At 38.1% G+C, this 25,960-nt stretch overlaps 1 protein-coding gene across 2 annotated transcripts in view; it reads left to right on the forward strand.

The window, feature by feature from the left end:
* Window positions 1–25,960, forward strand: part of dicer1.S (dicer 1, ribonuclease III S homeolog) — a 54,012-nt gene that overhangs the window by 26,047 nt on the left and 2,005 nt on the right. Inside the window, 16 exon segments of one of the 2 annotated variants that reach the window (NM_001170447.1) lie at window positions 794–926; window positions 1,249–1,324; window positions 2,057–2,196; window positions 5,850–6,029; window positions 7,919–8,132; window positions 9,108–9,261; window positions 11,015–11,197; window positions 12,081–12,186; window positions 12,277–12,452; window positions 15,045–15,780; window positions 17,654–17,806; window positions 19,734–20,571; window positions 21,438–21,680; window positions 21,682–21,706; window positions 23,238–23,400; window positions 24,773–24,848. In NM_001170447.1, coding sequence (NP_001163918.1) covers window positions 794–926; window positions 1,249–1,324; window positions 2,057–2,196; window positions 5,850–6,029; window positions 7,919–8,132; window positions 9,108–9,261; window positions 11,015–11,197; window positions 12,081–12,186; window positions 12,277–12,452; window positions 15,045–15,780; window positions 17,654–17,806; window positions 19,734–20,571; window positions 21,438–21,680; window positions 21,682–21,706; window positions 23,238–23,385 — 3,505 coding nt within the window. In that variant the 3' untranslated portion in view covers window positions 23,386–23,400; window positions 24,773–24,848. 2 annotated transcript variants of the gene reach the window in all.

Consider the following 25,960-nt stretch of genomic DNA (forward strand, 5'->3'; position numbering starts at 1 on the left):
CATGACAGTATCCCTTTAACCATTAATGAAATAATTTCAGAGTTTATTTGTTCACCTATTAAAGCAGTTTCTGTCTGGCTGTTAACAATCTCTTCTTTCAGCTCCTACACTTTAAACAATGATGCATGCCGCCTGGTTAACAGGCAAGGATTCAGCCCTAGAGAATAGAAAGGGTTAAACTTTGCAACTACCGTATATTTGCTTATAAATGCATTTTCTTTCGTTATAAAAAAAAAACTTTTTGTCAGATAGACGACCTCTTTAAGGAGGTGGCCTTACCAAATGTTTCATCTCAAAGAGGGGGCTAGAACCACAGTGTATATTTCTATGTCTAACTAGGCTTAAAGGACCAGTAACATCAATTATTTTTTTTTAAAATTCGTTAGTATACAACGAAAAAAAACCCACAAAGACCAATGAAATTTTGAAATTCGATAAGTCTTTATTAAGAAACAACTTACCGAAACTCCGCTTGCGCTCCTCTTCAGAAAAGGCGACAGGGCAACGATGCATCGGGCGGTGCTCGATTTCTCCTCTCTGGCTATCTCAAGGCAGGGAGGATAAATCGCGCACCGCACGATGGATCCCCGGATCGCTTTTTCTGATGAGGAGCGCAAGCAGAGTTTCGGTAAGTTAATTCTTAATAACTTACCGAATAACTTAATAAAGACAAATTTCATTTGTCTTTGTGGGGTTTTTTTTCCGTTGTATACTAACAAATTTTTTTTAAAAACTGGTTACTGGTCCTTTAAATTGATTCTAGCTATACAGTATTTGTATTTTCTTTTTAAAGGTACTGTGCTAGGCTACCTAGCGACCCATTTACTCACCTTGCGCCCAAGTGCAGAACACGAGAGTTGCCTGATGGACCTTATCGCTCAACACTCTACCTGCCAATTAATTCTCCACTTAGAGCCCCCATTGTTGTAAGTACCTGGTAAGAATGATATTACCAAACAAAAGGCTTACAATATATGAACTGCTGTATTTAATCCATTTTGCAGAAACAGGATGAGTTTCCTTTCAATGCCAATTCCAAGCTTACTACATTTCACTGGATCATTTTTATATAAAACATTAATGTAGCCTAGGATATTTTGCATTTAAAGCAAGAGCACAGCTTAACAGTGTACATCATTCCTTTCATTTTGAATATGGCATGCTAATCTTTAAATAGGTTCAATTATCATGTGAAAAAAAAATCTATGCAGTTCTGTGGAAAATGAAACTTTATTTCAATGCTTCTAGGGTCCTCCAATGAATTGCGCAAGGCTAGCTGAGAGAGCTGTAGCTCTTATATGCTGTAAGAAACTACATGAAATAGGTGAGTAATTGCTCTGGGCAATTTATTTCACTTGGGGCTGCCTTACATTTTGGCACTTCCCAGTAAAACACTTTTTATTTGCATTACTGAGTTATAGTACATGTAGTTTGCCTTTTTTCAGTTCACCTCAGGGTGCATGTAGCTGGTTAATTTTTACTGTAACATTGCTTATAATTGCATGGAGTCCTGCAGCGGGTTGGGTACCTGCGGGTTACCCGCAAAAACCTGCGGTACCCTGCAGGTTGCGGGTAGAAGTTCTGGGTGCGGGTATAGACGTGGGTCAGCGGTTCTGCAGGTTGGGCTGTGGGTCTTCTCAAAAGCGATATTTATTCGATATTTACACGTCTACTTCCGATGATGGCGGGTAAGAATACGGGTCCGGGTTGCGGATTGCAGGTTGCGGGTCAGGTACGGGTTCCAAAAAATGGACTCGCGCAGGACTCTGGCATGGAGGATGGTGTAAATGTGTTTTTTAACCTCCTCTTTATATAGAAGGAAGTTTTTAATTCTGTAGCCACCAGGGAACTTCTTAATACAAGCCAACAAATTTGCCAAACATTGAAAAAGAACTAAAAATACACGGTAGTATTATTAGTAGTGTTTTCTAATAAATTTCGTAGCTAACAGCCTCCCTTCTCTTGGTGAATGGCAATTTTTTATTACTCCAAGGCTTTAGGAATCTGTAACTGCGTTGGCTTTACATACATGTATTTCTGTGAATTTTTTTTTAAGGTGAACTGGATGATCATTTAATGCCAGTTGGCAAGGAAACTGTGAAATATGAGGAGGAGCTTGACTTGCATGATGAGGAAGAAACCAGTGTCCCAGGCAGACCTGGATCTACAAAAAGAAGGCAGTGCTATCCAAAAGCTGTGAGAGTGGTAGAATGTTGATTAACAACTTGAGGGATGTGGGTCATTTTATTGTAACATGCAATAACATATTGATTAGGAGCCCAGCAATAAATCATGAAAGACAAAAAAAAAAGTTTTGCCTGCTTAAAGTATTCGAAGCAAGTATATATTTGAAGACATTGATTGCTCTCAAGTGATTGGCACACAATCTGCTGCTCTTAGACTCTTGTAAATAAATGGTATAAACAGTGAAAGAAAATCTATAAAACAAATGGACAGGCAATAGTACTAGTTTCACTAAGCCTTACATACTATATGATTTGTTACTTATTTTTTTGTCTTCAGTTCTAGAGGCATTGTACAACATAACACAACCTGGCAGCCACATTTGCAATATCTTGTTACATAAATATATTAATGCACTGTAAAATCTATGTATGTGGACTTTTAGTTATTAGAGGTGGCCAGAACCATTAAATAATTTTGCTGGAAATTCAGTGTTATGTAAAAGGACCAGTCTCACCTTAAACTCCGTTTTGAAACACCCAAATGTGTCCGTGCAGCCTGTTATTTAATTAAATGGAATCCACCTGTAATGACAATTCTTTTTCCAAAAAATCACAGGCTACACAGGTGGTTCTTCACCGGGTGGAAAACACCTGCGTAGAACTCTCCCCATGTGCCATAAACTTTATCCTGCAATGGTAAAAACTGTTTATTCCAAACACTCAACGGCCCAACATATGATTCAATGGTTCCGGTGTATGCAGCTTAGAGAAGCTTTTCATGCACCGTTCTCCACGCTCCAGATCACATATACCACCCCTAAGTTCGAGGAGATCCTTATGGGATCCTAAAGGAGACAAATTAGTCTCTAAGCTTTATAAATCACTTGCCTCCTGGGACCATTTGATAAAGCCCAACAAAAGTGGTAGACAGTTGTCCCATCACTGGAACCAGATAACTGGGAAGAAGCAACGGACTGCCTTTACGGCTTCTTGATTTCTATTAAAGACCGTCTCATACAATTTAAATTTACCCATCAGCTATACATCACGCCAGACAGGTTAAAAAAATTTGGGCCACTGAAGCCAGGTGCCGAAATGTCACCACCCAGAAACTACATTTTACCATATAGTGTGGGAATGCCCACCAGTTTCCCAGTACTGGACAGAAGTGGTGAGTTATCTTCTGGAACACCTGGCTTTCCCTGGGGCCCGCATGCCAGAAATATGATTGCTGGGAATAGTAGAAGGCGTACTTCCCCTGGTTAAGACCAGAATTCTTATTAAAACTCTTATTCTATGCTAGAAAAGCCCTGGTCTTGAAATGGATGGCCCCCACTATGCAGCAGTGGTTGTCATTGATAGAAAAGGCTTTGGTAAATATAAAATTGACATATGAATCGAGAGGAAGCCCCACCAAATTTGAGAAAGTATGATCCTCCTGGTTGGAATTACACCCAGAACAAGAACCGTGAATGTGTAATGTATTGACCCACACTATTTGACTATCTCCACCAATTATCTAGTATGTAACAACTAAATATGATGTATATCACTGAATGTGTACAGCAGACATTAATATGTAAACTTTACTTTGTGTTTTTCTTTTTCCTTGTATTATCACCTCTTATCCCCAACCCCTCCCCTCCCTGTTAAAAAGCAATAAACACAAGTTTTTTTAAAAAAAAATAAATAAAACCAATAAACTGTTTATTCAGAAGCACTAATACAAATGGATTGGCCCAATATCGACCAGCTCAAAGTGGTTATATTGGGCAAAGATCTGTTCATGTGGCAGCTTGGCTAGTTTGTATGGCCAGCTTAAGAAGAACTTCACAAATATAGCAAAATTGTATCTCAATGCATATTTATACACCAACCCCCATTTCTAATAAAAGGCACTAAGTTTGCCCAGGAGCATTAACCCATAGCAACCAATAAGATGTTTGCCAGTCAGCAGCATCAAGGGCAAATAAGGTCTTGAGCTGTATTAAAAGGGGCATAGAGTCACGGGAGGAGGGGGGGTCATTCTTCCACTTTATAGAGCACTGGTAAGGCCCCATCTAGAATATGCCGTTCAGTTTTGGTCCCCATCACTCAAACAAGACATTATTGTATTAGAGAGGGTACAGAGAAGGGCAACTAAGCTGGTAAAAGGTATGGAAAATCTTAGCTATGAGGAAAGACATTTTGGAGTCAGGAAGGGATTTTTCCCTCCTCTGAGGCAATTTGCAGAGGCTTCAGATGGTGTTTTTTGCCTTCCTCTGGATCAACTGGCAGTTAGGTTGAACTTGATGTACGTGTGTCCTTTTTCAGTCTAATTTACTATGTTTGCTTTTAAACAGGTGACCAGTAAATGCTGCCTGCTGATTGGTTGCTGTGGGTTATTGCTCCCAGGCAAACTTAGTACCTTTTATTACATTACCCCCATAAACCTTTAATGGAAGTGTAAAAGAAAGATTGCAGCAAGTGCCTACTTTACAAAGTTTGTGTGTGTGGGTGAGGTGACCCTATCCTTATTTGAAAGCAAAGCAGAATTAATCCTGGCAGATAGACCAGGTTATGCTCTTGATGTTTGTTTTACATGGACATTTACTGGCCCAGTTGAGCAATTAAAATTTTTATAAATCCTTTTCATGACCAGCCCCTTCCAGTGATGTTTATGTTGATGGGGTATAGACTGTGACATTGCGGGAAGGGGCAGAATATGGACTGTGACATCACCAGGGGGTTTGCAACCTGTGGTAGAGTCCTGCAGCAGGTAGGTTACCCGCTGGTAGAACTTGCTGGTAGAAGTTCCCGGGTGCAGGAATAGACGCAGGACGCGCTGCGGGTCTTCTCAATAGAGATTTTTACTCCTTTTTTTCTGATAACGCCTACTTCTGATGATGTCACTTCCAGTTTACAGTGACAGCACTTCCTGTTTTACTCCCTTTTTTTCTGATCATGCCTACTTCCGATGATGTCCCTTCCAGTTTAGAATGATAGCACTTCCTGATTCTTGATGGTCAGTGGGTCCGGGTTGCGGATGAGGTACTTGCGGGTCGGATAGCGGGTAAGAATGCGGGTTGCGGGTCCAGGTTGTGGATTGCAGGTTGCGGTTATGGGTCGGGTACGGATTTCAAAAAATGGACCAGTGCAGGACTCTAACCTGTGGCCTAGAGTAGGTTGTTAGTCGAAGCTTGCCTGAACTGCCAGGAAAGCCATGGATATAGGGCCAACCCCCTAATCATTAAAATCAATTGAGGAGGCGTGAAAAGTAATATGTATTGAAGGATGTAAAGATGAGCTAAACAATGACCAGCAACGAATTGATCTATGTATAGCAGAGCAAGTAGCAGAGCAAGCAAGTAGAGCATGGAATTGATCTATGTATAGCAGAGCAAGTAATCTATGTATAGAAGAGCAAGTAGTTATAACCTCTATTCCAAAGTATATCTCAATGAAACACAATGCTGAATCATGCAGCTAAAAGCACATGAACAACCTATAGATAAAACCCTGACATTTTGCTGTGGCACAGTCTGTAAGAAATGTCCAAAAACCTTCAAAAGTTGAGACCGATGCTTCCAGAAAGAGCCCACATATATTTTGCTTTCAAACCTGGATGAAATACAGGATATTTGTTGGAAATATAAAATTAATTTGTTATATTCTGACTTGCAGATCCCTGAATGTTTACGGAACAGCTACCCGAAGCCCGGTCAGCCTTGTTACTTGTATGTAATAGGAATGGTGTTAACCACTCCTCTACCAGATGAACTTAATTTTAGGCGACGGAAGCTGTATCCCCCAGAAGACACAACAAGATGTTTTGGAATACTGACTGCCAAACCCATACCTCAGGTATTGCAGTGTGCAGAGTTCTGTCGATTGCAAAACCCCATAACACATTAATTAAAGTCTTTGTTCTTTTTCACCCCTGATGTTTTTCTTTTTATTTGTTCTCTATGCTTTTGTGTGCATTTTTAAAAGGTTATATTTATGAAGTTTTCAGTTTTCATTGTAGAGAACTGTGCTTCATTGCGCCAGCCTATTTTTGTTACTCATGTTCAAAGCATTCTCAAAGCAGCCATTCTGCCTTGGTTGTTGCAGCTTGGTTCTGTCATGGTTACAAATCTTCAATCCTAAGTATATAAACAAGCATTGATGCCCTTGAGTTGAATGTATGCAGTGTTTTGTTGGCTACCAACACAACCTAGTTCTCTCTTTTTCTTTTCAGAGGGCATTAGTGCAAAATACAACACCACATATTTACAAATAGAAAATAGTGTTGATAAAGCATAGTGTGTGTAAAAGAGAAAAACAAATGTGTGAGAGAAATTTAATCTTTAAAGGGATTCTGTCATGTAATTTTTCTGACAGTTTACACTGCAAATAATTCACAATACAATATGAAATTTAGTTGTAATATTGGTGTGTAGGTGCATCTCAGGTCATTTTGCCTGGTCATGTGCTTTCAGAAAGAGCCAGCACTTTAGGATGGAACTGCTTTCTGGCAGGCTGTTGTTTCTCCTACTCAATGTAACTTATGTGTCGTAGTGGGACCAGGATTTTACTATTACTATATTTTACTTGAGTGCTGTTCTTAGATCTACCAGGGAGCTGTTATCTGGTTACCTTCCTATTGTTCGGCTTGGGGCCGGGAGGTTGATATCACTCCAACTTATAGTGCAGCAGTAAAGCTGGCCATAGACGCAGATCTCATCGTACGAATCGAGGATTCGTACGATTTTCGGAACATGTGTGGAGAGTCACGACATTTTTCGTCTGGCGGAGATTGGTCGATCGGACAGGTTAGAAAATTTCTGTCGGCTGCCGATAATATCTCTGCGTGTATTGCCGATCGTACGATTTTCAGTGGGAGACTGTCACTAGCTTTGTCTATCGTACGATTGCTCTCAGGGGCAGAACATCGGCTGATCTGTTCTTTAACTACTTTATTTGGTCGGAATGGTAAGACTTTGATCTGAATGGTTAGTGGCAGGTCGGGAGATGGGAAAGTCCAATCGTACATTGATTCGTACGATTGGATCTTTGCGTCTGTGGCCAGCTTAAAGAGTGACTGAATCAGAGCACAAGTCACGTGACTGGGGGCACCGGGGACACTGCCATTAACGTCTACATAAACTTTTTTTTATGTCGTTTTTTTTTGTGCTTAATAAATACCAAACATTCGAGTTTTTGAAAATAAAATTTGAATTTGTGAGTTTTTGTGCAAAATTTAAATTCGAACATTGATAAATCACCCCCTACGTGTACTGAACTGGATTGTTAGGTTTTACATCCCCCACGGGTTATTTCAGGATGCGGAACCGATTTTATTTGGATTTTATGGTTTACTTTTTCCGTTTTTATGATAAGTATTATAAAGTTTCTTGTATTAAGAGTGTGTAACATATTTATTTTGCAGGAGCTTTATTACCTTTTGCTACCATCTAAATTACCTATTGTGACTTAGGGATACCTCACCTTTATTTTATACGTTTAATAATTTTGCCAACAACATTCATTGCCAACACATTTGTTCTACGTTTTGCTTGCATGCTGGGAAAGAATAAGAAATAAATAAACCAAACGCATAAAGTCAGCTTTAAAGCTCTTTAAGTGAACAGATGTTTGCTTTTGGCAGGGTTTCCTTGGGGCAACAGTATATGTAGGGCAAAGGACACATTCTTGATAGCTACATATTGCCTATAAATTGTGGTTCTTTATATCTTTTCAATTTCTTTTAGATTCCTCACTTTCCTGTCTATACTCGCTCAGGAGAGGTGACCATATCAATTGAACTGAAGAAGTCTGGTTTTTCATTAAACTTAGAACAACTTGAGCTTATTACTAGACTCCACCGGTACATTTTTTCTCATATTCTTCGTCTTGAGAAACCTGCACTAGAATTTAAACCCACAGTAGCCGATTGTGCCTACTGTGTTCTACCTCTTAATGTTGGTAAGTTTTTAATGTGTTTAGGAGTAACATGTTATAAAGTGTCATGGAACAAATAGTAGAGAACAGAAGTCTTCTCCGTGTTTGATTGCATTTGGCCACTTTTATTTCAGCTAACCTTTGAAACTGGTGCACCCTGTGCACTAAACTTCAATGGTTTTTGTCATGATTTTTATGGTGTATTTTTTTATTACTAAATTATTTTTATTTGGTGCTGTAATAATGGTGTAGGTAGCTATCTTAAAGGAGAAGGAAAGTAAAAAATAAAGTTCCGCTCTAAGTGTTGCCAATAAAGAGACTATATACCAAACATTCCCTCATTCTTCAATATTAGTGCTGCAATTATTTTAAAAAAAAGTTTAAACGTATATAAAATCATACCCTGGTTGCAGTCCGAAAATCGCATTGAATAGGGCATGCGCAATAGTTAGCAGCCCTGCACATGCAGACTCTAATCCGGTGGGTTCCCTGTGTAGCGATGACGATGTGTGTAAAATGACGCCACGGGGTCATGAGAAACCGCATGCACAGGAAACTTCGAGGCGCTGGTGCGCAAAAGCTGTTGTGAAATTACAGTTTTTAATCCGGCGTTTCAGGAGGGGGCCTGATGTCACACATAATGGTGTAAGTTATATTTTTTTCGTTTTCTTCTCCTTTAAGTCATTGCACCTGATCTGTGCTTTCAGAAAGAGCCAGCACTTCACAATTGACCTGCTTTCTGATAAGCTATTGTTTCTCCTACTCAGTCTAACAGGAGGAGTCCCAGTCAGACTGAGGGAACCTGGGAAATTAACAACACATCTAGCCCCATGTTCGATTTCAGTAAATTATTTAGTAAATATGAAAAAATCTGTTTCCTCTTTTGCAAAACAAATTTCATGGCAAAGTTTGCTATACAACATGTTTGTGCTATACGATATTTCTAAGCTTGTAGCATATTCTGTGAATCACAACTTTTTCTCATTGTCTAATTTTCAGTAAATGATTCTGGCACTTTGGACATTGACTTTAAATTTGTAGAAGATATTGAGAAATCCGAAGCACGTACTGGTATACCTAATACACAGTATTCTGCTGAAGGTCCTTTTATTTTCAAATTAGAAGACTACCAGGATGCAGTTATCATTCCAAGGCAAGTTACTTTTTCTTTTGTTGTCCGTGCCTTTAAATGTTCTACATATTTTGCAACATTTTCAAGCCAGAAATACATCTGTCTTGCACGTCTCTGCCTGTCATAATTTGAACTAATAGCAAAGCAACCATTATATAATGATTTTAGAATAGACAACTGTGTATATCTTGGGACTGCCATAGGTCTTACTCATCAAAATGTAAATACTTAAATATAAGTTTGGAGATAGTGGTAATAGTAAAACAATTTAAAATTTTAAACTTGGAGAAAATCACTTTATAATTTTTATTTTGAACACCTACTTAATGACCTTGTTCTTTGGGATGCAAGCCATTCTAAATTACAGGTATGGGACCTGTTATTCAGAATGCTCGGGACCTGGGGTTTTCCGGATAATGGATCTTTCCGTAATTTGGGTCTTCATGCCTTAAGTGTACAAGAAATTCATTTAAACATTAAATAAACCCAATAGGCTGGTTTTGCTTCCAATAAGGATGAAGTATATCTTATTTGGGATCAAGTACAAGCTACTGTTTTATTACAGAGAAAAAGGAAATCATTTTTAAAAATTTGGATTATTTGGATAAAATGGAGTCTATGGGAGACAGCCATTCCGTAATTCGGAGCTTTCTGGATAAGGGATCCTATACCTGTACTTTTGGTAACTAATGGGCATAACCCAGAAGACTCTACAATAGCACCAGTAATTAAAGGATCATTAAGCAAACCACGTTTCTTTAAAAAATGGGAGGAGGAACTAAAAATATCCCTATCAGATCAGGAGTGGAATTATATCTGTAAAGCTAATATAGAGATATCCAAGGATACAAAACTGCAAGAATTTAGTTATAAGTTGATATCTAGATGGTATTATACACCGACTAAACTGCATAACATGTATGGAATGCCCGAGATATGCTGGAGATGTGAAAAAGAGAAGGGAACATATATTCATCTATGGTTGGAATGTGAGGTGATTAGACCATTTTGGGACTATGTCCGATCTGTAATAGATAAAATGGGAACCCATATATCAGATACAGATATAACACAAATTATACTGCTTTATGATTATAAAAAGAAAAAAACTATCACCGATCCAGTAACTAAATTAATAATAGCTGTGGCAAGGAACATGATACCTCATAAATGGAAAACAAAATTATCAATAAATAAAATATCATGGATTAAGGAAATTGAAGAAATACGAGGCATAGAAGAAATAATAGCAAAAAAAAGAGGGAAAATGAATAAACACCATAAACTATGGGAACTTTGGTGTGATTTCCTAGGAAATGATGGACAATTAAGAAGGGGGGAATAATAATAAAAACTTGTGTATCTATCTTTTTTCTTTTTTTTTTTTTTTCCTTTCTCTTCTTCCCTCTTCCTTCTTTATGCATTTATTTATTTATTAAAATGAATTTAAGGAAGTTGTGATGAATATGCAAGAAGAAGATACTTATTTTATTTTATTTTGTATGTATTCGTTCTGTCTTATATTTTCTGTCTTTACAAAAAATTGAATAAATAAATTAAATATAAAAAAAAAATAGCACCAGTTCTCCTTTTATGAATATTGCTAGAACACTTTGAGTACTGTCTTGTGAATTGTTGAGTATAGCTGATGCTGTACAATTAGCTGTGAATTGATGAGTACATATGCTGGGGCTGTACAATTGGCTACAACTTTCGAGCCCAACACACTCTTCTTGTAAGGGTCTTTAATTCCTTTTCTATTTCACATCTTCAGATATCGAAACTTTGATCAGCCGCACCGATTTTATGTAGCTGATGTATACACTGATCTTACACCTCTCAGCAAGTTTCCTTCCCCTGAATATGAAACATTTGCTGAATATTACAAAACAAAGTATAACCTCGATCTCACAAACCTCAATCAGCCACTGTTGGATGTGGACCACACATCTTCAAGGTATGCAAGAAAACCTGCTGGTGTACAGTTGTTCATAATCTGCAGATGTCGCAATATATACCTATGATTTATGTAGATGCACTTTATTTAGGGATGCACCGAATCCAGGATTCAGTTCGGGATTCGGCCTTTTTCAGCAGGATTCGATTCGGCCCAGCTGAACCGAATCCTAATTTGAATATGCAAATTAGGGGCGGGGAGGGAAATTGCGTGACATTTTTTTCACAAAACAAGGTAAATGTTTTTCTCTTCCCACCCCTAATTTGCATATGCCCAATCTTTCGCGAAGGATTCAGTGTTACGGCCGAATACAAAATAGTGGATTCGGTGCATCCCTAATTTTATTATTTTAATTCCCCCCTCCCTCTAGTATCACTGAGCTGCATGGAGTCAGGGAGACTTTACTTTATCCCCGCAGCTGGGATTTTGTGGGAAATCTGTTGTTCCATCATAAAATAATGGCATCATTAAAAAATGTATTGCAAAAAATTTCAGTTTGAGTCTGAGTAGTTCTTGGTGATGTAGAATGTCATTGGTCATATAGGACCTATTTCCATAATTCCCTAAGGATTTAATCAAATAGGGTAATTGATGGTAGGTTAAAGCTCTGCACATCTGAAGACCCACCATATTATGTTGCATTTGGTCCTACTGGAATGTGGAAATCTGACTAGGTACTGTTAGAGAGGAATGTCCACGAAAATGTTGTTGCATTCCATGTAGAAACAAATGATATATGGTAATTTGAATGATATAATCCGGGGGATATACTGGAGTGTTAAACTATATGGGCATATTTTTAAATAAGTTTATGTTTACCATGGAGGAATGTGACTCTACATTTTGGATACAGTACTTCAGCTCTTTATTTTGTTTCTTTAAGACTTAATTTGCTGACTCCTCGACATCTGAACCAGAAGGGGAAAGCTCTCCCATTAAGCAGTGCTGAAAAGAGAAAAGCCAAATGGGAGAGCTTACAAAACAAACAGGTAATATGTTTATCTTTTAGATTATGATGGGATATTTGTTTTCTGACTTAACACTTTATCTATGGGGGTTTTTTTTTCTCTTTATTAAAGATCCTGGTTCCAGAGCTTTGTGCTATACATCCAGTCCCAGCATCCTTATGGAGAAAAGCTGTTTGTTTGCCAAGCATACTTTATCGTTTGCATTGCCTCCTTACAGCAGAAGAGTTGAGAGCCCAAACAGCTATTGATGCTGGAGTAGGAGTCAAATCGCTTCCTGAAGATTTCCGGTAAGGTTCCAATTTGTCAGTGGCTAAATGCACAGAAATTCCCAGCAGAACTAGTAAACTGCGCATTAGAAAGAAATTTAGACGTATTAACTAGTAAGATGATCCCTAAGGCCACTTGCAGTTAAGGTGTATTTATTTATACACACTTTAGTTTGTGCTCCAAAGCCCAGTATCTTATGTAATCACTCACTGTCTCATCTGTGCAAGTGCCGAATATTGGGCTATCGGTCAGGGCACACGCTCACATTCGGGGAGATTAGTTGCCCGACGACAAATCTCCTCTTCTTCTGGGTGACTAATCTCCCCAAACTTCCTCCCACGGGCTAGGTTCGCCGGTAAATCGCCGGCGAATGGCAATCGGATCACTTTGTTTTCCGAAATTGCCTCAAGAGTAAACTTCGGGCAACATCGGAAAACAAAGCGCTCAGAGTGCCATCCCACCAGTGATTTACATTATAGCCGGCGGGAGGCAGTTCAGGGAGATTAGTCGCCCTGAAGAAGAGGAGATTTGTCGCCAGGCGACTAATCTCCCCGAATCTGAGAGTGTGCCCGACCCTTAACCACTCTGGCTCTGATCATATGAAGCCTGACATATATAAATGCAATCGCTGTCCCCACATAATTTTGAATGACTAATTCAATACACAAAGTTATTGTAAACACAACAATAATTTATCTGTTTCATCCAGTAGTTATTAACATCAAAGGAGAACTAAAGCAGACAAGGTTAGGCTAGTAATGCTGCACATTATGTTTGGGGTTCTGTAGCAGTCAAAGGCAACCACAGCCAGTGTTCCCACAAGTGTGTGTTTGTACACACGCTCGCAAACCCACAATTTGGTATTAATTCTGACCTAAGCACACAGTTTTTAAAAACTGTACACACAATAATTCACATAGCCAATAAGGAATTAGAGGGAACATTGACCACAGCTCTTCCACATCGAAGACCTGTTCCTCCAAAGATGCTCTTAGTAACACCCCCGTCTTCTTTTCTGCTGATTCACTGCACATGCTCTGGGCTGCTGTCACTTACTAAGCTTAGGGCCCGACTCACAATATACTCTATATATAGAATATACATTTTAAGGCTAATAAGTAATTTACAGTCTAATTACTTGGCAGCTGATAAACCAGTGCAAGTTGCCCAAGAATCTACTAATCAGTCATGTAGAATCAGCTTCTGTGACAGAAGGAGCTCACTTTCTCCTTAATTTGCCTCAGCCCCCAAGCTCGGCCCCCAAGCCTAGCTTCTCAACAGCTGCTCATTGCACACAGCAGACTTGTCTGTAACACTGCGCATACTCAAAGTTAGTAAGCTCCCGGGATGATTTTCAAAGGTTTATTACTGTTGTAAAGATATTGAACCTTTTTGCTAGTTTTTGCTAGTGGATAAGGATAAGTAAACCTTAAAGGATAAGTGAATGTAAAATTGATTAGTGTGCTATTCTAAGAACTTTTGCAATGTACATTCATTATTTATTTTTCTTTTATGCCAAGATATTAAGGGATACATTTATTGTTAATATGAATTAATTTTATAACAACATCGCCACCTGCTGGTCAGTTTCCAACCAGTCTGACCACCAAGTAGTCAAGTAAGTTGTCAGGAGAAAAGAAAGAGGCTGCTCTGATGTTTTTCTGCTTAGGAAAAAAATTAGAAACCTTTCTCAAGCTTTCCTAAGCAGAAGAAAATCAGAGCAGTCTCTTTCTTTCTCCTGACACTTTCCTTGACGACTTGGTGGTCAGAATGACCAGCAGGTGGTGCTGTTGTAACAAAATTAATTCATATTAACAGTACATGTATCCCTTAAAGGGATACTGTCATGGGAAAATAACATTTTTTCAAAATGAATCAGTTAATAGTGCTGCTCCGGCAGAATTCTGCACTGAAATCCATTTTTCAAAAGAGCAAACAGATTTTTTCATATTCAATTTTGAAATCTGAGATGGGGCTAGACATCTTGTCAATTTCCCAGCTGCCCCTGGTCATGTGACTTGTGCCTGCACTTTAGGAGAGAAATGCTTTCTGTCAGGCTGCTGTTTTTTCTTCTCAATGTAACTGAATGTGTCTCAGTGGGACATGGGTTTTTACTATTGAGTGTTGTTCTTAGATCTACCAGGCAGCTGTTATCTTGTTTTAGGGAGCTGTTATCTGGTTACCTTCCCATTGTTCTTTTGTTTGGCTGCTGGGGGGAAAAAGGGAGGGGGGTGATATCACTCTGACTTGCAGTACAGCAGTAAAGAGTGATTGAAGTTTATCCGAGCACAAGTCACATGACTTGGGGCAGCTGGGAAATTGACAATATGTCTAGCCCCATGTCAGATTTCAAAATTGAATATAAAAAAATCTGTTTGCTCTTTTGAGAAATGGATTTAGTGCAGAATTCTGCTGGAGCAGCACTATTAACTGATGCGTTTTGAAAAAAATTTTTTTCCCATGACAGTATCCCTTTAATATCTTGGAATGAAAGAAAAATAATGTACATTGCAAAGGTTCTTAGAATAACCCCCTCATCAATTTTACATTCACTTGTTTTAAAAGGTTTACTTATTTTTAAGCAATATATCTTTCTGTGTTTAATTCTTCAGATACCCAAATTTGGATTTTGGATGGAAAAGGTCTATAGACGGTAAAACATTCATCTCTAATCAAAGTTTCTCAGCAATGGAGCGTGAAAGTGACTGCAGACTCGATATAACCACAGTCCCTGACAGTGCTACAAGCTCAGCTGCTCATCATGTAATGTACACGCAAATGAATGACCAAATGTCTGTGAACTGCACACCACCATGTCCGAAATCTCTCAGTGACCTCCAAGGGGTTTGCTTCTCAGACGATTGCAAAGCAATTAACGGTATTACTTGCAATGGTCTTACCAATGGCAATTGGGAAGCAGAAAGCGGTGTGTGTTTCCAGAAGGATGAACTAATTGCTTGCAAACAGGAAATACCTGAAAAATCTACCTCGTTTCATGTTCAGAATTTACCTAACGACAACCAGCCCATACTTAATGAATGTACTCTGAGCAAAAAGTTTCTTGATGGGAATGTCGGCAAACCTATCTCGGATGAGTGCCCTAGCACCTGTACTTCAGACATTAATTATGAAAGTGGGCTTTCCAGTGGGTACTCTTCAAAAACTCTTGGCCCAAACCCTGGTCTTATCCTCCAGGCGTTGACTTTGTCCAATGCAAGTGATGGTTTCAATCTGGAGCGTCTCGAAATGCTTGGTGACTCATTCCTGAAACATGCCATTACCACATATCTGTTCTGCACATACCCCGATTCTCACGAGGGTCGCCTGTCCTATATGCGCAGCAAGAAGGTAAGACGGGATTACAGTTTTGGGTAGTTCTCTTGATATTTTTGTTCACATCATCCTGTGCCTACTTAAGGACAACCGATTATTTTTTTTTATGTTGCCATATCATAACATTACTGCAACCACTTAAGATTGTTTATAGGCAGGAACAACACAATGTTGGCTACTAGCAAGTGTATGAACAGTAACTCCTCAAGAAAAATCTTCATACAATCCCTTTGGGAATTGAGTTGTGATGCCTGTTCTTAAAGGAGAAACAAACCCCTTATTAAAAAACCCCCCTACCTCACATAGACCCCTCCTCCCCCCTAGCCTAGCTGCTACCCTGGGCATATGCCCCATACTTTGTACTTACCCCTCGGTGCAGATTCAGGGATCAGAGTTCACGGCAGCCATCTTCTGGGTCTTCGTGTCTTTTTCTGGCGCTTCGGCAATTTAGGCTCATACGCAGTTGTCGCAAACCAGGAAATTGCTCCAACTGAGCATGCGCCGACGCGCTGGTCTCGTTGTCAGATTATCGAAGACCTGGAAGATGGCTGCCATGTAATCCGATCCCTGAATCTGCACCGAGGGGGTAAGTAAAAACTTAGGGGCATTTGCCCGGGTTAGTAGCTAGGCTGGAGGGAGGGGGGTCTAGGATGGGTAGGATTTTTTTTAATAAGGGGTTTGTTTCTCCTTTAAAGGTAAACCTTCAGAACATTTTAGAAGCAACACTGATATAATAGAACCCGTCCTCTGTTTTTATGTCAAGTTTTGCTTGTGCCCTATGAAAGTATCCTGCCTGTTTTACTCTTTGTTCTTATTAACTCCAACTAGAGAGGCAATAGTAGCAATAAAATGCATGTTTTTAAATGAAAGAAAATGTTCTAACCGTCACATGAAAGGTTAAGAAGTTGATGAAAGGTTAAGAAGTTGAGGGTAATCTTGCAGTGCTGTTCTATGTCACTGCAGCATGAAATTTAAACAGTAGGATTACAAAGCTCTGTATCCTGAGCAACTAAAAAGAGAGACTGATTAAACGGGATACATAATGTTCAACCTAAACCAAACAATACATTTAAAGGACAAGGAAAGTTAAACTAAAGAAGTAGCTAAAAATGTTGTACATTATGTTTTGGGCTTCTATACCAGCCCCAGGCAACCACAGCCCTTTAGCAATGAAGATCTGTGGCTCTGAAGATGCCCTAGTAGCTCCCCATCTACTTCTCTGCTGATTTACTGCACATGCTCTATTTTGCTGTCAGTTACTGAGCTTAGGGACTGACTCAAAATATACAGTACACAAATCATATAAATGTCACATTATAAGGCTGATTGGTAATTGATATGGATAATTACTATATGGCAGCACAGAAAATAGTGCAATTAGCATCAGAATTAAATAATCAGCCCTGTAGAATCAGATTATATTCGACAAACCTCATTTTCTGCTTGATAATTTGTGATGATCCCTAAGATTAGCTTCTCAACAGCTGCTCAGAGCCCACACAGACACTTTCCAAGATGGTGACCCCCTATGACAAGTTTGAAGTCCTGGATCATTGCTGCTATTGAGAAGCTGAAACTTTAGGCTGGTGCAATAAATTCAGTATATAAAATACGGAATTCTTAGCCCTATTCATTTTTAGGGTTTAGTTCTCCTTTAAGCCATTTGAGCCTCACATGAAAAAAGCCTTGCTTTTCCAGTTTGTGTTTGTTCCATTTAAATATGCAGCATCTGTTAAAACCTCGGCCTTGCTGTGGCTTCTGAAAACAGGATATTTTTTGCTAAAGCAACAAATGGTCTGCAGTCAAGTCATGTCCGTTGACCGAGAAAAGGATTAGATGGTTATTGCTGAAACTTTCCTACTTCTAATGATGTCTTTGTTTGTGCTAGGTCAGTAACTGTAACCTATATCGACTTGGAAAAAAGAAAGGCTCACCCAGCCGGATGGTGGTGTCCATTTTCGATCCACCTGTCAACTGGCTTCCCCCTGGTTATATCGTTAACCAGGACAAGAATTGTGATAAGTGGGAAAGTAATGAAACGGTGAGTCGTGTAAGCACGTTTTTGATGTATTTTAAAGGTTTAGGAAAGAAAGTTAAAATGCCATTAATTCATTTTGTATTCCATTCCTTCTGTAAAATACTGTAAAACTTTCAGAAAGCAAAAGAAAAAGGGATATTGTACTATTACAGGAGAGAGGGAAGAAGAAGCTTAATAAACAGAAATTTTTTATAAATGTGAGAGGACGGGAAAGAGAGCCTAAACAGAAGAGGATACAATAAGAGAGACAATAAGAAAGATGGCAAATAGTAAAGAAATGTGAAATGGCACAGACAAAAGGGTTTAGAAGAAGATATAAACAAACGAGAACAGCATTAGTATAATACAAAATTAATAAGAGGAAAATTCGAAGGCTATAATAGGCAGTGCTGTTTGTTCTTGAGCATTTTAGTAGCCACTTTCATTTACCATGCTCTAAGTTGTGTTTTTAGAGTTTTTTGGGGCATAAATATTTGGGGGAATTTGTGGACTTTATAAAGCAATTTTGGTCGCTTTATGGGGAGTGTAAAGCTTACTGAGGCTGTTCTAGGGCACATTGTGTTAAAGGGGTTGTTCACCTTTGAGACAACTTTTAGTATGATGTAGAGTGATATTCTGAGCCAATTTGCAATTTGTCTTCATTTTTTTATTATTGAAGGTTTTTGAGTTATTTAGCTTTTTATTCAGCAGCTCTTCAGTTAGCATCTTAACCACTCTGGTAACTAGGGTCCAAAATCCCCTAGCAGCCATGCATTGATTTGAGTAAGAGACTGGAATATGAATAGGAGAGGCCTGAATAGAAGGATCAGTAATAAAAAGTAAAAATAACAAGGCGGAAACTTCAGGCGACTTCGTGAATACAAAGTTCTCAGAGTGCCACCCTGCGGGCGAGATTCTAGCCGGCAGGAAGGCAGTTCAGGGAGATAAGTAGCCCGAAGAAGAGGTGATTAATCTCCCCGAATCTCCACGTGTGTTTCTGCCCTAAAGCAGCTCTAGGAGGGGGGGTCGCCGAATCTTTAAAGGGGTTGTTCATCTTCAAACACTTTTTTCCAATTCATTTGGTTTCAGATTGTTCACCAAAAATAAAGACTTTTTCCAATTACTTTCTATTTGAGTGTTATGTTTAATTTTTCAACTTCTAAAGCAGCTCTGGGTGGGAGGGTCGCTGACTCTTTAACTAGTCTAAACGGATACATTTAGTTAATACATTTATCTTTGTCCCTACTGAGCCGACTCCCTGAGTTTCAATAAAGGCAGCTGTTACAATAGTTGCTAATATTTGAAACAAAAACAAAAGTTGTGAGATTCTCCAAATAATCAACCAAAATGGTTAAAAATACAAACATTCATTGAAACATAACAGATAAAAGCCTAACGCGTTTCGTGCCTATTGGGGCACTTACAACTTTTGCTTTTTATATATGCACCCACAGACTGGGGTGAACTGTGAGTATTTTCTCCCTCTTTATTATTATTATTATTATTTATTTTCATTATTGGACTTCAATATACTTTTGGTAGCGCTTATATTTTTTTATATCCTGCACCATTTTCTTTAAATGTTGTATTCAGTTGCTAATATTCCACAAATACTGCTGAGAAATGTATTAACTCTTTGAACTAAATGTAATAAGTTGTAACAGTTCAAACTTACATTTTCAGAAAACGGTAAAAGATAAAAGACGGAACGCTATTAAAAGGAGTATTTGTTTATGTGCAACAATCTGAAAACAACTGAACTGAAATAAAGTGTTTGGAAGATGAACAATCCCTTGGGGATAGTTTTTTTTTCCACCTTACACAAGAAGACTGCACATAGTCACATCTAAAAATGAAGCATTTATGATTGTGTATAAATATCCAATTATCTGTAACTGTAGAATGTATTTCTCTTTTATCTCTAAAAAATGAACTTCTGTTTTTACTGCAGTCTGGTGAGAGTGTGATGGCAAATGGCAAAATTGATGAAGACTTTGAGGATGAAGAAGATGAAGATCTTATGTGGAGGAATCCAAAAGAGGAAACTGATTTTGATGATGACTTTCTAGAATATGATCAAGAGCATATAAAATTCATTGACAACATGTTAATGGGATCTGGGGCATTTGTGAAGAAAATACAGCTTTCTGCTTTTGCACCCCCTGATCAGAATTATGAATGGAGGCCGCCAAAGAAACCTCCACTGGAAAGTGCTCCGTTCCGCTCTGAATTTGATGATTTTGATTACAGTTCATGGGATGCCATGTGTTATTTGGATCCCAGCAAGGCTGTAGAGGAGGATGACTTTGTAGTAGGCTTTTGGAATCCATCAGAAGAGAACGGTGGAGCTGATGCTGGAAAGCAGTCCATTTCTTATGACCTACACACAGAGCAATGTATTGCAGACAAAAGTATTGCTGACTGTGTAGAGGCTTTATTGGGCTGCTATCTGACCAGTTGTGGTGAGAGAGCTGCACAACTTTTCCTTTGTTCTTTGGGCTTAAAAGTACTCCCAGAAGTAAGAAAGCCTGTTACTAACACAAGTACCAGAGGCAACTATAGTCTTGATGGCAGAACAAACTCTGAGCTGTCCTGCAAAGGAATAGAATACGGTTATTTGAAGATCCCTCCGAGGTGCATGTTTGAGCACCCAGAAGCTGAAAAAACCCTTGACCATCTAATATCTGGTTTTGAGAACTTTGAGAAGAAAATAAACTATCAGTTTAAAAACAAGGCTTACCTTCTACAGGCTTTTACACATGCCTCTTACCACTACAATACTATAACTGGTAAGTTGAATAATAGTGACCAAGACCAAGTATAAACATGGGGTCTAAGCATATATCCATTGCCATATTTCTGTTCTATATCTGTGCTTTGGTGAGCTTTACTGGAGTTAAGATGGAATGTTACATGTTAGTGATGTGCGTGGCGACCTTATATCTGAAGGACCGCGGGTCGGGCGGGTTCGGACGCACACTTCGTCGCGGGTGAGGGTTGAGCTCTTCTCCGGCTCTCCCCGCCACAAATGCCGACTTCCGGGTTCATCTTTTATAGACTCTGCGCCTGCTCGCCCCGCCCCTTTTGTGATATCATTGGCGGGTCTATAAAAGGAACCCAGAAGTGCGGGCCAAGGGAGGGCGGGCTAGGGTTAGGGTAATCCTGACCCGCACATCACTATTACATGTCCAGTTCTTCAAGCTCTAAGATTTTGTTGTTGCCAATATATTGCTCAATTAATGTCAAAAAAGAAAAAAAGAATAGTTATGGTGCACACCTGAGGCCAATTTCAAAAAGTCTAATTCCCTGTCTCAGTAATTCAAATAAAAATGCTAGTGCATATAGTTTTGAAACAGGGTTTTTTAGTTACAAAGTTATGATCATAAAATTGATAAGCCACCATACCACGTCAAGGTAAACCCCATAGGTTAATGTCAACTAAAACAAAAATGAATCAAAGGCCATCAATGATAATGCTGATCATCCATTTAGCATTTACCCAGTCACAAAATGGTAAGCATAGAACAGTGCAGAAGTGGACATGTGCCCGGGATTACTCATTTTCAGGTAAATTAGTGACTGAACATCATTGAAAGCACTTTCCACGTAATTCGATTTTTTTTCTCTCATCTTTTCTTTCCTCTTTGCATGTAAGATTGCTACCAGCGTTTAGAGTTTCTTGGAGATGCAATTTTGGACTACCTCATTACTAAGCACCTTTATGAAGACCCACGCCAGCACTCGCCAGGAGTCCTCACTGACCTGCGTTCTGCTCTGGTGAATAACACCATATTTGCATCACTAGCTGTGAAATATGACTACCATAAATACTTTAAGGCCATCTCTCCTGAACTGTTCCATGTAATTGATGATTTTGTGCAATTTCAACTTGAAAAAAACGAAATGCAAGGGATGGATTCTGAGGTGGGTAAAGTGCTGCAGAATTATTACTTCCTTCTAAGTATATGGAGCAATGCTTGGGCAAAATAATATCCTAGCCAATAATATTACTTATAGGGTCTGTTTACGATGAATTGTTGAGTAGTTGCTGCCCATTCAATTACTGTTCAGTCAGTGATCCCCTCGGTGTCTATACAGGGTTAATTTTCTGTTATCCACCCCTCACATTAATTTTCTGTCTTTCTGTTATCCACCCCTCACATTCTTCTAACACAAAGCTACAAGGATCCCAAAAGATTTTATTTGCTGGAAGCCATTCGAGATCAAATGAAGGAGCATCATCCACCTAATTATTTTCAGGTTACACAGGCAGATTTGGGGAGATTAGTCGCCCGGCGACAAATCTCTTCTTTGGGGCGACTCATCTCCCCGAACTGCCTTCCCGCCGGCTAAAATGTAAATTGCTGGCGGGATGGCACTCGGAGCGATTCGTTTTCCGAAGTCAAGGAAACTAATCGCTCCGAGTGCCATCCAGCCAGCGATTTTAGCCAGCGGGGAGGCAGTTCGGGGAGATTAGTTGCCCTGAAGAAGAGGAAAATCTGCCTGTGTGCCCTGACCCTTAGTGTAAAGTACTTGTTTTTGTTTAAAGGGCTGATTCACCTTTAAGTTAACTTTTAATATGTTATAGAATGGCCAATTCTAAGCAACTTCAATGGGTCTTCAATCTTCAACTTGCCTTCTTCTTCTGACGTTTTCCAGCTTTCAAATGGGGGGTCATCGACCCTTCTAAAAAAACAAATCTTCTGTAAGGCTACACATTTATTGTTGTTACTTTTTATTACTCCTCTTTCTATTCAGGAATCGCCTATTCATATTCTAGTCTCTTATTCAAATCAGGGCATGGTTGCTTGGGTAATTTGGACCCTAGCCACCTGAAAGGGCAAACTGGAGAGCTGCTGAATAAAAAGCTAAATAACTCAAAAACCACAAATAATAAAAAATGAAAACTAATTGTAAATTGTCTCAGAATATCATTCTCTACATCATACTAAACGTTAACTAAAAGGTGAACAACACTTTTAAAGGAAATGTAGGGACCCAAAGCTCTAAAGCCCTTTAGAAGGCAAATAACGTTCATTTGCCTGTCAAGTCCAAAAACCAAAGTCCAAGCTTTTCTTTTTCTTGGTCTGTTTCTCACACTCCCATTTTTTTGTTGACTCCTGCCATTAAATACACCATTCTTCCTCAGGCATGAGGGCAGAAGCACCATTACACTTACCAACTATTCTTATTTCAGTAGTTTTCAGTGTGAAGTAAACTTAGGTGCTGAGCTATAACAGTACATTCCCAGAAAGACTGAGCATTGCATTCATTTTAATAACATCTCTTCACCCTATACACAAAATTTGTATCAGAACTGAACTGTCTTTTTTCCTCTAAAAAATAAATATATATATATATATATATATATATATATATATATATATAATTTTTTTTTAGCTAAGCCATTATTATTCTATATTTGTGGATATTACAATTTTTATGGCTTTAATAGTTACGTAGGTCTGAAGAAGACGAAGAGAAAGAAGAAGATATTGAAGTCCCAAAAGCTATGGGAGACATATTTGAGTCACTTGCGGGAGCTATTTATATGGACAGCGGCATGTCGTTGGAAACTGTATGGCGTGTTTACTATCCTATGATGCAGCCGCTAATTGGTAAGTCGTACTTTTTTAAGACCATTCATATGTAGTTACTGTATCTTTTCTAGTGTAAGGTCTCATTGCTTGAGCAGTGCAAGAGCACTTTGTAATATAGATATGGGATCCGTTATCCGGAAACCCATTATCCAGAAATTTCCGTATTACAGGATGGCCATCTCCCATAGACTCTATTATAATCAAATAAATAAAATTCTTAAAAGTGATTTTCCTTTTTCTCTGTAATAATAAAACAGTAGCTTGTACTTGATCCAAACTAAGATGTAATTAATCCTTATTGAAGGCAAAAGCCTATAGGGGTTATTTCATGTTTAAATGATTTTTTTTGTAGATTTAAGGCACAGATCAAAATTAAGGAAAGGTTCCTTATCTGGAAAAACCCCAGGTCCTGAGCATTCTGGATAATGGGTCCCATCCCTGTATTAGCTTTGCAAAGGCTTCCACACTTTTCGAAAGGACTGTGCATGAAAGCTAGTTAAAATATAATATATATATATTTATTTTTATATATATATATATATATATATATATATATATATATATATAATCCCGCAGTACCAGCACTCCGATCATTAAACTGGTTCGTGGTGCACGATCAAATTCAGGATATATAGAATAAGAAGGATCAGCACTCACTGTATTGATGTGAAGAAAAATTTGCTTTTTATTATTTACATCATAATCCGACGTTTCGGTCCTTGAAAAAGGTCCCCAGGTGGGACCGAAACGTCGGATTATGATGTAAATAATAAAAAGCAAATTTTTCTTCACATCAATACAGTGAGTGCTGATCCTTCTTATTCTATACATATATATATATCAGCACACACTGTGGTTTGTGAAATGTTGTATGAGATGCTGTATCAATAAAAGAGCATAATTTCACAAACCACAGAGTGTGCTGATCCTTCATCAGTTTATATTATAACCTTTGACTGTGCACCTCTGGCAACTCAGTCTGAATGCAGGCACTTCTGGACAATTAAATATATATATATATATATATATATATATATATATATATATATATATATATATATATATATATTATAACTGCTGGGAGCCGGCACGGCACGTCTTATAGGTTCAAGGTGCCTGGGTGCAATCTGCAAAGAGATAGGTATCCAGAAATAGGCAAGCACTCACGGGTCTTATGTGGAGAAAAAAACGGTGTTTATTCAGCAAAAAAACTGCTGAGGAAAAAAAAAAAAAAAAAAAATATATATATATATATATATATATATATATATATATATATATATATATATATATATATATATATATATATATATATTTAGACAACATGGACAGAAATATTTTTCTATATTTTACTTACATTTGTACTAATTCAACTCATTTGCCTCTCCAGAAAAATTCTCTGCTAATGTCCCTCGTTCCCCGGTGAGAGAATTGCTGGAAATGGAGCCTGAAACTGCTAAATTCAGGTGAGCTGAATATTTGAGGCATTGCAAATGGGTCATTTTACACAGTTTTTTTGTTAGAGCACACAGGTTGAAAAAAAAACAAAAAACCTTATGATTTCATCTCTTTTGACTTTTTAATCGATGGGTTCCTTTAGAGAAAATGCATTTAATTGAGAGTTTAACTGGCGGGCAGTTGTTAAATGTTTAAAACATTTATGCTGTATATTGTAGTTCTACCTTAGAAAACAATTAATTGTTTTGATGATCACTAAGACTGGGGCATAATTACACCACCGCCCACTCCTTCATTTTGATGCTGCCGTAGCAAGGAGCTTTAGAAACTTCTACTGTACTAACTTAGGGGAAAGATCACCTCTTATAATATATGCCCTTTTCATGAAAATACAGATACTAATGCACCACATGCCGTTAACTAGTACTTGACTATATATTGTAGGTTTAATGGGATTGTGTTTTTTTTTTTAAAAACAATCGGTATAAAAATGTTGATTTTCTAGTTTCAGAAGTTGCCGTTTTTTAAACGTTTTTGTTTGTGTGTTTTTCAAACTTTAAGGGGGTTATTTATTAAAGTTCAGATACCATACTATAAAATCAGATTTTTTGGTGAAAAAAAACCCCTTAAATTTCCCTTTATTTATTAAACCCCGAGGATGGAAAAGGTCTGAATCCGAAAATCCGGCATTTCAGACCTGCCGAGGTTGTATATAAGTCAATGGGAGAAGTCCCGAAGATATCCTGAGCTGTTCTGTGTTTTGTTCAAAAATCCGGAGATTTTGTGGTTTCCGGGCAAGAATCCAAAATATATATATATATATATATATATATATATATATATATATATATATATATATATATATATATATATATATATATATATATATATATATATATATATATATATATATATATAATGTGTGTGTATATATGTATGTGTATATATATATATATATATATATGTATATATATATATATATATATATATAATTTTTTTTTTTTTTTCTGGCAGAAAAATCCGAAAACATCTGTACGTTTTTTTCACGTTTTTTTTCCACGACATGAAATTTTTCTGGAAAATGTATTGATAAATAAGGGGGAATCACCCGTGCGGATTT

The sequence above is a fragment of the Xenopus laevis genome, chromosome 8S (genome assembly GCF_017654675.1).
Source record: "Xenopus laevis strain J_2021 chromosome 8S, Xenopus_laevis_v10.1, whole genome shotgun sequence".
Taxonomy (NCBI): Eukaryota; Metazoa; Chordata; class Amphibia; order Anura; family Pipidae; genus Xenopus; species Xenopus laevis.